We start from the raw sequence: 13283 nt of genomic DNA, 5'->3' as shown, positions 1-13283 counted from the left end.
TAGCAAAATTGAACGTAATTTATTGAACATGTTTTTCAATATGAAATAGGCCTATAAGCCTACTGTTTATATTTTTAATGCAGTCATCAGGTTGCTTGTTTGTATCAATTGCAAAGACATTGGCAACTTTGTAGGCAACTTTGTTCTGAAATTACCGGCGGCAACAGAGAGACGGATAGGCCATGTGATTCCATGTTTAGCGACATATAGCCTAAGTGACACACATTCTTAGAAAAATGGATAGAACCAAAAAAAGGTTCTATGCTTGTTTCATACAAGGCACCCCTTAAGGTTCTATATAAAACCGAAATTGGTAGGGTTCTATATGGAACCAATTTTGGTTCAGTGAATAAGAACCCCTGGGGTTCTGATCAAAGAACCTTACAAAAGGGTCTATATAGAACCTTTAGGGGTGCCATATATGAGTCAAGCAAAATAACCCTTTTTGGTTCTATCCAGAACTTTTTTTTCTAAGAGTCGCGCAGTGCGCTCGCCAATGCAGAGGGGAATTTAATGATTCCACTGCAAAACGTGTTGAAAATAATTTAATATTTACATAATGAACCCCTTAAAACTCACATTTTGTCCAACAAGATACTCCAAGATCCTAAGACTTGATAAAAACAGCTGTCAGATAACAAAAATTACACACTCCATAGGCTATTTTCTGCAACGCCTTGTTCGGGTCTGTGCGTCTGCAAGAAATGTCCCATGCTCCAAATAATCCCGAAATCTGGAAAGTTGTTTAGACTATCTACAAAGTGGAGGTTATATTCTAGGCTACATCGTATAATCCATTTGTATTTAGTCATACCTACATGTGAAATTCTAGAATGGTTCCAGGAGCACGTTCCCTAATGGCTGGCATGTGCCATTTCATCACTGTATAAATACAGACTATGATCCGAAGCGAAATAGTCATCAGGTGCAAAAGGAATATAAATAAATTCTGTATCAATGTCACTTTTGTCCTTATAAACTCGACGAAACTATAGTTTTAAATATTGTATATACCTACCCTACAACTTGCATCGATAGTGCAAAACGTGCACTATTGACTGGATGTTTTGCACTTCTAAAGTGGCCCTATTCAAATTCGTCTCCTGATCCCAGATGGGGAAAAAAATGAAATTGCTTAATTAAATACATTCAATCACCACATGTGTTTTTGTTAGACTTTTAATTATGAACTCATTCAAATATTCTATAACCTATAAGGGGTGTTTTATGCACAAGCGCATTTAGTAGCCTGTATCTATCATTCATAAGGCAATGACGTTCTCCCACAATGAAACTCGTTTCTCTCAATAGTTATGAAGTTAAAATCCCTCTTTTACACAGGGATGCCGTTTAAGTTACCAGTGAGTGTTTTTCCTCATCAAATTGATTCAGATAGCCGCTGTCAAATTTCGTATCAATAAAACCTATATTAATAAATCCATTAAGTAATTCAATTTAATTAATAAAAGTTACGTTATAGATATTCGCCATGACGGATCCAGTAATAGGCCTATGGTTGGGCTACTGTATTTTTTCTATATCTACTATACCTTTTCCGCACAAAAAAACATTAAATATAGGCTATAGCTTTTTTGTTAGAAAACAAATGCAACATAATATCGTCGGTTGACCAACATAAATAACTGGTCAAATAAGAGTTAAACATTTCTTAAAAAGGGGGGAAAAACTCTGTTTAGTTCCAAAATGTCTTTAATTTGGAGGAAAAGGGAAAAAAATTATCGACTGATTGAAACAGGATCAATTGAATATTCATATTAAAGTAGCTTATTCGTTTGTAAATGGTAGCCTATAGTTTATTATTATTTTACTTTGTCTTATCAAAGACGAATCCAGATTAAGTGAGCATTCATCACAGCCACATGTTCTCAGGTAACTATATGAAATAAATTAGTAACGACAACTTATATGAAAACAATCATATTTAACTTTCACAGTTTAGTTACACAGTAATTACAAAATTTCAAGCCATTCCAGATGTAAATGAACGATATTGATAGGCCTACATGTATTTTTTCAACTCTCTAAGATTCATGAACTGCATTCGAAATTTGAAGCTAGACATATATTTGTCAACATTTGTAGGCCTATATACATTTTGACCACGAGTATTCACATTCTATCAAAATGAAAAACAAAAGTCAAATAGAACATTAGCATAATAAAAATATTATTCCCTTGGTAAAGGTACGTTTTCTTCGAGCATTAAATGTCCTTGACGAAACAGCAACATGAAATGTTCATCAGAGTTCTGCCCATCTTGCGTCAAGTGCATTTTAGTCTTTAGGTAAGGGCATGTCATTAGTTCTCTTAAACCATACGTGTAATATGGTTATTAAGTTAATATTTCATTGGAGTCAATTCGTTTGATAATATCGGTTAATTTAAGACGCCTCTGAAAACATAATGTTTGGGCGTAAAACCACACGTATGTCTTTATAGGTGTGAAGTGTAAAACGCAGGCGCTCCGTAGGTCTGAGATCCTAACATGAAAGGTGACAGTACCGCATGACTTGGCAGAAAGGGTAATTGGGTGGTGCAGACTAACCCACCTGGCCCGTGACCATAGCTCGTGTGCATTGACAGATGGCCGTTCATGGGAGGAGACGGGCTGAGCGGACTCAGGCCCCCTAGTCCATTGCTCTGGCCATTCGGCCCCCCGCCCGTCGGGGCGCTGGTGTCTGCGCCAGGGTTCTGTTTCTTCCACTTGGTCCGTCGGTTCTGGAACCAGATTTTGACTTGAGTTTCAGTCAAACTAAGTGACAGTGCCAAATTTAGCCTCTCACACACGGAGAGGTATCGGGTGCATTTGAATTTGTTCTCCAGTGCAACAAGTTGTTCGTAAGTGAATGCTGTCCGGGCCCTTCGGGGCTTACCCGACTTTGAATCGGAGCCAGAGCGCTTTCGCTTCGGCTTTCCTTGATGACTTTGTCCATTCGACCCTGACTGTTGCGTTTGCTGTCCGTCAGGACTTCTTGGGCTCTTGCTCTCCTTGTCGTCGTCTTCATGGTGGCCCAGTTCCCCCTGGGTATTTTCAGTCAGGCCACTGCTGCTCTCCTCACTAAACAAGTCATCCTGCATCTCGCTGTCAGAGTGGGAGTCTCTGTTGAAATCATTCTCGCATTCGTCCGATCTGTACACCAGCCCCTCATCTGTAAAGAAAACAAGACCTGCAATTGAGTTTTTTCAAATTAAGAATCACAAAGTCCAAGTCATTTAGATAGATAATATTCAATAACTTACCAAGAAGCATATTCTAATTAACATATTGCTGAAGGAAATAGTGATGAAGAATCATGCCAGCTAATGCGTAATGGATAACTTTTTCCTCTATCCTCTATCTATCCTCTCACCTTCATACAATTGTATTTATGAAGATAAACTGTGTTTTTTATCTCCACCTGGTGCATTTATGTAGTCTAATGCTGTAGCGTAAGGATTTATTACAGTAGCATATATATGCATAAATAATGCTCTGCGTAAAAATGTAAAAGTCTATCAATGAAATATTGAAAACCTGCTTGTAATATGGTCTACTTTGACACCTTATGGGAAAAATACTTGAGGCCTAATAATTTTGGAAAATCTTTACTCTAATTGAGTATAGGCATACTAAATATTCTAACAATACTATCTATTTTTTAAATCCATTTATGTTACATTACAGTAGGCCTAAATTGTTCAATAAGGATAGGCGTATTGTTTCTCAAACTTTTTAGATTAATTTAGTTTGTTTTAATATATGACCATTATACCCCATAACCAGGTGCAAGTTAAATAAACAAAATTGTCTTTCAATTATCTTCAGGAGAAGTCCTACCACACATCACTTTTACGCACACGCGCCATCGTATAACAAAACAAATTATTACAATTTCTTATATCAACCAAATATTTGCGTTAGCCTACTTTTGCATGATTTAAACAATACTTATACATCCAGGGGAATCTTTTTTCCATTAAGGCCTGCACATCTTCAGCATTGTTTGTTGACACAATTTTGGCAATTTGCTAAACCCTCTTCATGTGATCCTATAATCTTAAGAATAATGTTTTTTGGTTTGTTAGTTTGTCTATTTTAGGCAGTCCATAACAAATCACCCGGTCGATATGGCTGGTAGTCCTCTTCTCTGACTGATATTTTAAATGCAAACCCTATAAAGTGGTTACGGAGATCAATGTTTGTTCCTTGTATTTTCGTTTAAAAAAATGACAGTGGGGGGCAATATTTGTGTTTATCTTATATCGGCAGACAATATCAATCTCATGCCTCTTTTGTGGGATCAATAGCTACCCTAATAATAATAATAATCGGGTTTAATCGTGTAATTATCCGAATTTTGACATTATAATTAAGATGTTGAAGGAGAGTCAGGCAAGCTGCCTGAACGAGATAGGCTACTCAATTCGATAATAGGATATCGAACTAGCCACGTTCCGAATGTCACTCTGGGGCGATTTTCGCCATTATCCTGCAAAGCACTTTTAATGAAATGTAATTGAAGGGTAAAAAAAGAAGAAAGAGATTGCATGCATTTTTTCTCTGGGGTAGCCTAAGGGAATGTGTGCATGGCTAGAATATTCCACATCATATAACCTAATTTAACCTCAGATATTATCACATTTATTTCTGAATCAAAATCTATTTGAGCAGAAATAGAGTTACATAATATAGAATGCAAAGTTAGATGTGGAAAATACAATTTCACGAACTCCTTGATCCAAAACAACTTGCAGGACCCTCTAACCTCAAAGACATAGGCTAACCTAATAAGACGAACACTCATCCAGTTCTCTGTCTTGTCATGATCAAAACAAATAGGCTAAAACGTGGTTTTACTAATAGGTGACATTATATATCCTAAGTAATTGAGCGTTTTCCTGAAGCATAACATCTAAGATAACAAAATGTATATTATATGTCGAACCTAAATTAGATTTTTCAGAAACATGTAGGCTATTCAAGTAGGCCTACATCATAAACAACAACACTTTTGGAAAACCAAATGTCACCAAGAAAGACACAAACACTTACTTAGTGCTGTAGATTTTTTACATTCATAGTCTTCTGCATAAGATTTCTGATCTACAGCATGATTCGAGTCGTCACCTCCACGGTTCTCTGTCCCGAAGGCGAATTCACTGCCGGTCCGGTTAGGATTTTGCTTTTTGCTCGTAAACTTATTTGGGTCCAAAATGTCCAAAACAGAAAACGCGGTGGTCCGGTGAACCGTTGGAATTGCTATCGGAGCCGGTTCTTGATGTGGAGAGTTGTTTCGACTGTCCCCTTGCAGAATGTCTATACCGCCGGGACAGGAAAACACCGACAGTTCGTTGTCAGAGAGCCGCTTCTCGCAGTGATTGTCCATGCTTTCTGGAGCGGCCACGACGATCACCGCTGTTTGGGCAGCCACACAAGACGCCAGCGGAGAAGCGATTGAGAGATCTCCCACCTGAACCCTCTCTCTATTCATGACTTCTCTTCAGGCGGAAGAGTACGTTCTCTTCTTCTGAACTATCAGAGATTTAGCACCAAGACAGTAAATTTAAGCTTATCTTTCAACCGATGACATAATATCGCATACAATTTGAGAAAAGTAGTCTAATGTCTGGTGCGGTATTCCTGCACAGCTTGCGTTGCCACCCCTCTACGGCTGCACTGCTCTGGTCAACGTTACACACGGCTGGTAGGAGGTGATGGTTCACTGTTGGATGTTAGTCTCCCTTGCTCAACTCCTTTTTTGGGTTTGAACCATCCCCTCAGGACCCGCCAACGTTTTTGTCATGCATGCACACCTCGCCCCCCCCCCCCCCCCACACCCCGTTCGTCGCCAAAACTTAGACACAAGCTACGCCTTATTTATGCATTCATATTCAACTGTGGGTTGTAATTTGCTACGAATTAATCCCATGCCTATAATAGCCTATTATCTCCATATGCGCGCGTGAGAGGAAACAGAGGCGCACGGAGAGTGAGGGATGATGCGGTTCGTGATATACTCAGCAGTCAGCTCAGTTTCAACTCCACTGAACTGGAAATGATCTAAATAGGCTTATTTTTCCTTTCTCCCTCGCCTATATCGACCACTTTGTGGTTGTGATACTTATTGTTTTATAAAGTATTTACAATATCATAAGGCCATGATCTAACTTTTTATCAGTATTCAGTGATCCATTGCAAATTAAGGTTTTCAGTATAAAATCTGTAAGGGATGGCTATTGTTATTATTATTATTATTAGGCTTATTGTTATTTTTTTATAAGCTACCCATTCAAGCATTAGCCTAAACTCATTGCATTCGCTTGATAAAGTTCAGATGAGAGAGATTCGTTATCTTTAAGGCAAATTACAGGGCACTTTCCAAAATTAAATTATGCATTGAATAAACTAAGTAATACCCCTTTCAGTGAAATATTGATTTCTAATCTGAGATGTAAATATTATGCCAGAAAAATAATAGACAAAATCATTTGATTTTGATTTAAAGACGTGTTTATTCTAATCTCGACCTTAAAATTCTACTTACTCTCATTTTATGCACTCCTTAAAACAGTAGAATATGGCACATCATAAAAAGGGAAGAAGAAAAAGAGGTGTGCCAAGCCTCACAAAATTGGATTTCACTCACATACAAGGTCAGCTCTTTGCAATTACTGCGGGCAATGATCATTTGGGCAGTAGAAATTAAAAGTTGGGGAAAATAATGGGTAAAACAATCAGCTGTAATTTTGATAGGAATGAACATGATTATTATATCAAGAGGGCAAGCCCAGGTCAGTGGAGCTGGCTGGGAACCAGCCCTGCTCTCCACTCCACTACAAGAGGCTGACTGACTGCTGATGCAGACTCCAGAGCAGGGTCCACAACGGCCAAGCTGTAATTAAACAACTATTCGATTTTCATCGGATCTATGCCGTGTCCCAACAGTGGTTAGTCGCGTCTTTCTTTCTTTATGTTTTCGAAGTTTGTGACTAAATACGCTCATAATTGCCTTATAAATTAGGACCAAACACATCATTGGCTAGGACTTTATTTGCTGGATGAATAAAGGAAAAACTGATATCGATTTTTATGTAACTTTTTCTCCCCAAGGTGTGATGATACCCTACAAAAACTTTCTCCCTGATATCTCTTTACATTTGTTAATAATGATGATGATTACATAGGCTAGTAATAAACAACAATAGCCTAATTATAAGCATCATCATTGTAACATCATCATATTGAAATATTTTAAAGCTCTTCTTCCCTGTTTGAGCTAAGATGCTGCCGCCACAATGCTGCCACCTCCTTTTAACCCAGATCACCTTCGCCAATGGCACACAAAACACCACTGATATCGAAAAACATATAAAACATTCGTTATAACTTTGAATATGTTTTCACTGATTTTATCCTAAAACAAAACACCTATTTTTCATATTCCCATGTAGGCATACTATGACACGCATTCATGTGTCCCTTGTGGTCCAACCTCTTGATCTGAATATACACAATTAATTCTACTGCAGCATCCGCGGGTCCTGCTGTCCCGTCGAACAGATTGGGGGGACGTGGTTCCATAATTACTATTTCCACGTTGCCTCAGAGTCCATTCTCCACGTTTAGACGTATAACGCTCGATAATTTGCATGTAAATAGTGTCTTTCAAGACCCTCTTTTTCCACTGAACTTTGAAAGGGCCCCGTAAATTACCGACAGTGACCTGCCAGTTATCCGTACATTAATCACTCAAGTTAAATCTCATGACAACAGCCTCTCTCTTCTTCAACGGCAAAATGAGTCATCTGTCAACATGAAAAACCAGTCTGGCCCTTCCACAGACACCCCAACCCCACCAATGTTATAAAAACAGCTGAATAAATAGGGTCACATGCACCAGGCTCTTCCATCTTCGAAAGTCCATGGCAAAATGTTCAGGTCCAGGGCAGGATCTGTGTTTTGTAAAGAACATCAATTTACATCTGATTATACCAAACTGAATGAGTTGAGCAGATTTAACCATTTAAATCTGTATTCCATGTCAGATACATGTATGCTGACTCCCCCACTAGTAAGCAGCATTCATAAGGTTAAAGAGTCCACATAATGATAGAATACACAGACTTGTATGAGCAGTCTTTCAAATTATATACCCTTGATAAGATGGTTAACCCATGTGTTTTACAATCTGAATAAATACAAATACCCAAATCAGACACTGAAAAAATTATGTTCAACACCCAGTCAGCATCCAATACCGAACATGAGAAGGCCAATCCTGAGAGAGCCCAGGCTCCCAGTGAGAGATATGGTATGGCAGAGAGTGGGACAGGCATGGCTCCCTGTGAGAGATTGCATGGCAGAGAGAAGGAGACTGGCATGGCTCCCTGAGAGAGATGGGATGATAGAGAGGGAGAGCACTGCGACTCCAAGTTGTGTCAGGTACACTAGAAGATTTAAATCACCATGGAGGGAGAGAGAATCTTACTCAGTAATGATCTTAATTAAGGTTAATGAGCTCTGCTCTGCCTCTAGATTATTAAATTAATCTGATCAAATGAATGAATCATAATTAGGATAATTAGAAACTTAGAAATGTATTGCAGATGATACCGTTTCTTGCTCCATAGGGCCCAGAAGAATTATAGTGGGTATGTTAATATCACCAAATCTTGCTTCAGACTTCAGACAATATTGTAGCCTTCCCTCACTTACTCTGTTAATGGTAATAATAGTAACAACAACAACAGTTTTTCACTATAATATCAAAGACTGTGGGCCACATTCAGTAAAATTTGGTAACCGAGTGTTTCTGGCAAACTAATGCAAAACCATATTTTGTCTGCCGTTGGCGTCACAGCGTCCTGTGGGGATTTTCGTCTAGCTACGAAAGAAGTTCTAATGCTGGCTTGTGATAAAGCTGGAAATGAGTGACTTTCTTATGTGAGCTGACCCTGATGTCAGCATACAAGCAGCTGTTTATTGAAATAAAATCCAGCAAGTCAGGTACTTGTACCTAGCTAATGAGCCATTGCATCTAGGGGACATTTAACCTTGTTAATTGGCCATCTTTTAAGAGGTGAACTGTGAATCAACCACAGATTTTTGATACATTTTATTACATTGTTACAGTGGGCATACTGGAACCAGAAATCGGCCCTGGCATTTCTAACACACCGGCCCATTTCTTTCCTTGAGGCCCCCACACCGGCTCATTTCTTTCCTTGTGGCCCCCATTATTAGCCAGATATTGATAATTTTGCGCTACAAACCCAAGTGAGACAGGCCCTCTGTGCAAGAAATGGACCAGCCTATCTGGCATTTGGCATTCAAACTAGTTCAAATACAGCTGCCCTGTTGGATTCTGTTTAAACAATCAGAAAAAATTAATGTTGGAAAAGTACTAGTGCACCACCTCACAACAGTCATAATATGTCACCAGGGTTGGTGAGTCCCCCGGGTGGCGCAGTGGTCTAGGGCTAGTTGCGCCACCAGAGTCTCTGGGTTCGCGCCCAGGCTGGGCTGGGTTCGCGCCCAGGCTCTGTCGCAGCCGGCCGCAACCGGGAGGTCCGTGGGGCGACGCACAATTGGCATAGCGTCGTCCGGGTTAGGGAGGGTTTGGCCGGTAGGGATATCCTTGTCTCAGTATGTAAAATGTAAAAAAATGTATGCACTCTACTGTAAGTCGCTCTGGATAAGAGCGTCTGCTAAATGACTAAAATGTAAATGTAAATGTAGCAACTAACCTGAAAAATGTGGATATACAGTGACCCTTTGATTTGTGCAAGAACATTATGCTACAGTAGAAAGGTCACGTGCATACACTTAATTAATATGTAACATGAATCCAAACAGTGCAAGATTAACATTTTTTTTCTTATAGCAGAAACCTGGCTTCAGGGTTTGATTGAATAGAACTCTGGGTCTCGTATTGTGCAAATACACTACATAAAAGCAACTCAAAACACTATGTCTGATTCCTGGTACATTTTCTGTAGAGACATATAGTTCCAGGGAGGGGTGTTTGAGGGGGTCAGCCACGATTGTGAACAGCACGGCAGCGGTTTAACGATTTTGAATGAGCTCTGAGTGGTAAAAACCAGACAATTCCCCATCGCGATGGCACATGACAGTTAAAATGACCAGAAATCAATATTCTGACCAGGTGTCTCACACTGATAAGACCGACCAAGACAATGTTGACTATTAAACTTGACAGCTTGAGATATTACACTATTAGTTATGCTATTTTTAATAATCTATAATATTTGGGCTATAATTAATTAATTATACGGGTCAGATAATATCTGAGGCTGGGATGAGGTCGGAGGGGTCTACTAGGGTGGGTAATGAGAAAGGAGAAATCTAATCTAAGGATGAGGAGCCGTGAAGGAACAAATATACAACCACCTCCCTTCCTCGGATACAGAGGAGAGAGGGAGAGGAGGAAAGGGGAGAAAGGAGGGAGAGAAAGAGGGACATGGGCAGAAAGAGTGAGCAAAAAATATAGAGGGAAATGGCCAGTAAGACCAGTAAGATGAAGGAAAGCATGCATATATAATAACATTTGAAACATTTGTCATGAATAGATCCAAAGCCTCTGTTAGATTTCAGGGGGAACAAAGAGAGATTATATATGAATAAAAAGAGCAGCAAAATTCACAGCTTTGTATTTTGATGTACTACTAAGCCAATCATGGATAACATACACTAGATAATGCTATATGCTGTAGAAGCACTGCTTTTCTCACAAACAAACAGTGACAAGTTAAATGTTGAACACACATTCTTCAAGCCGTGCTCCACAGCTAGAAAGACACTACTAGCATATGATGCAACACCCCTGTAACTGGGAGAGCTCTCCACATATTGGCTGTGATGGATTGCAGTGTGTAGGTCAGTATTGTAATGTTCTGGGTGAAGGAGAGTATGACTCCACGGTTCCCTGCTGGCTGATCGGGGGTCACCACGGCCGTCTTAATGGCTGCCGCGAGGTGAGACACTTTGCCAGGAGCCAGATCATGTCTGATTTGCAGAGGTTACACATCAGCTGTCAAACGGTTTGCTCTATTTCAGCAAAAGTTTAGTCCTGCTTAAAAACTGAAGCCCCTATAAACAATTAAAAGGGACACTGTTAAGGCTACTGCTTAACTTTTCAGATTTAAGTGTACAACAATCGCACCGACTGCTGAACAGCTACTCCCTGAAATAACTTTCAATAATTTTCTTGGGTCAAATGGAAAATCAAGAGCCACGAAAATGCAAAATTTAGAAAATACAGAGCATTTACACGTTTTGTTAAGGTCTAATACAACCATTTTTATCTCAATATCAAACCATTTCTGGGTAACAATTAAGTACCTTACTGTGTTTTAAAATAAAATGGTAAAAAATAAACAAAAATAACTTCTTAGCAAAAAACTATTTCTCAAGCAAGAAGTTTGGAGAGGGAAAACTGAAACTAGCTGTTATTGGCAGAGGTTTAGAAAGTTATTTCTTATTGGTCTATGAACTAATATACCGCCTGGTGATTTTACCAGGCAGGCCAGAACTCCATTCCACCAAAATAGGTAGATATTTCACAAGGTCTTTTCCACCACTAAAATGCATTATCAAACAAATCAATTCAAATTGTATTAGTCACATGCGCCAAATACAACAGGTGAAACAGTGAAATGCTTACTTACAATCCCTTAACCAACAATGCAGTTTAAAAAATCTGAATCAGAATAAGAAATAAAAGTAACAAGTAGTTAAAGAGCAGCAGTAAAATAACAATAGCGAGACTATATCCAGGGGGTACCTGTCCAGAGTCAATGTGCGGAGGCACCAGTTAGTCGAGGTAATTGAGGTAATATGTACATGTAGGTAGAGTTATTAAAGTGACTATGCATAGATAGTAGCAGCGGCGTAAAAGGGGGGGGGGGGGGGGGGGTGTAGCCATTTGATTAGATGTTCAGAAGTCTTATTGCTGTTAGGAGTGTGTATTGGAGGCGAAGTCAGGTGCAGGAGAGCAGAGCGTAGTGAACAGGCACACTTTTTATTCCGGTCCAAAATGACAGCACAAAGTAACATAAAATGTGCCCAAACACGGAACATAGACAAAAAGTGATGCGCTTAACAATATCCATAATTCCAAAATACACGTAACACAAACAATCTTACACAGGACATGATGGGGAACAGAGGAATAAACACATATGGATTGATTTGGGAATGAAAACCAGGTGTGCAGGGAACAAGACAAAACAAATGGATACATGAAAAAGGGAGCAGCTATGGCTAGAAAGCCGGTGATGTCGACCGCCGAACGCCGCCCGAGGAAGGAGAGGAGACTTGGCGCACCTGCACCGCTTGCCGTGCGGTAGCAAAGAGAACAGTCTATGACTTGGGTGGCTGGAGTCTTTAACATTTTTTAGGGCCTTCCTCTGACACCGCCTGGTATAGAGGTCCTGGATGGCAGGAAGCTTGGCCCCAGTGATGTACTGGGCCGTTCACACTACCCTCTGTAGTGCCTTGAGGTCGGAGGCCAAGTAGTTGCCATACCAGGCAGTGATGCAGCCAGTCAGGATGCTATCGATGGTGCAGCTGTAGAACCTTTTGAGAATCTGAGGACCAAATCCAAATCGTTTTCAGTCTCCTGAGGGGGAATAGGTTTTGTTGTACCCGCTTCACAACTGTCCTGGTTTGCTTGGACCATGTTAGTTTGTTGGTGATGTGTACACCAAGGAACTTGAAGCTTACAACCTGCTCCACTACAGCCCCGTCGATGAGAATGGTAGCGTGCTCGGTCCTCCTTTTCCTGTAGTCCACAATCATCTCCTTTGTCTTGATCACGTTGTGGGAGAGGTTGGTGTCCTGGCACCATACGGCTAGGTCTCTGACCTCCTCCCTATAGGCTGTCTCAACATTGTCGGTGATCAGGCCTACCACTGTTGTGTCATCGGCAAACTTAATGATGGTGTTGGAGTCATGCCTGGCCGTGCAGTCATGAGTGAACAGGGAGTACAGGAGGGGACTGAACACGCGCCCTTGAGGGGCCCTGTGTTGAGTTCCGACCATGCAGTAACATCTAACCAGTAATCTAACCTAACAATTTCACAACAACTACCTTGTACACACAAGTGTAAAGGAATGAATAAGAATGTGTACATAAAAATATATGAATGAGCTATGGCCGAACAGCATAGGCAAGATGCAGTAGATGGTATAGAGTACAGTATATACATATGAGATGAGTAATGTAGGGTATGTAAACATTATATAAAGTGGCATTGTTTAA

General features: G+C 40.0%; 1 protein-coding gene across 1 annotated transcript; it reads right to left on the bottom strand.

The window, feature by feature from the left end:
- Positions 1-5764, bottom strand: LOC129857837 (NK1 transcription factor-related protein 1-like). The gene is made up of 2 exons (XM_055926470.1): positions 5054-5764; positions 1-3170 (listed from the first exon to the last, which is right to left on the bottom strand). The coding sequence occupies exons 1-2, from the start codon at positions 5490-5492 to the stop codon at positions 2455-2457; spliced, it is 1155 nt and encodes a 384-aa protein (XP_055782445.1). The 5' UTR covers positions 5493-5764; the 3' UTR covers positions 1-2454.
- Between the last annotated feature and the right edge of the window lie 7519 nt (positions 5765-13283).

This window comes from Salvelinus fontinalis, chromosome 6 (assembly GCF_029448725.1).
Source record: "Salvelinus fontinalis isolate EN_2023a chromosome 6, ASM2944872v1, whole genome shotgun sequence".
Lineage (NCBI taxonomy): Eukaryota > Metazoa > Chordata > Actinopteri > Salmoniformes > Salmonidae > Salvelinus > Salvelinus fontinalis.
The sequence above is the reverse complement of the archived record's forward strand: the minus strand, read 5'-3'. Positions and strand labels throughout refer to the sequence as shown.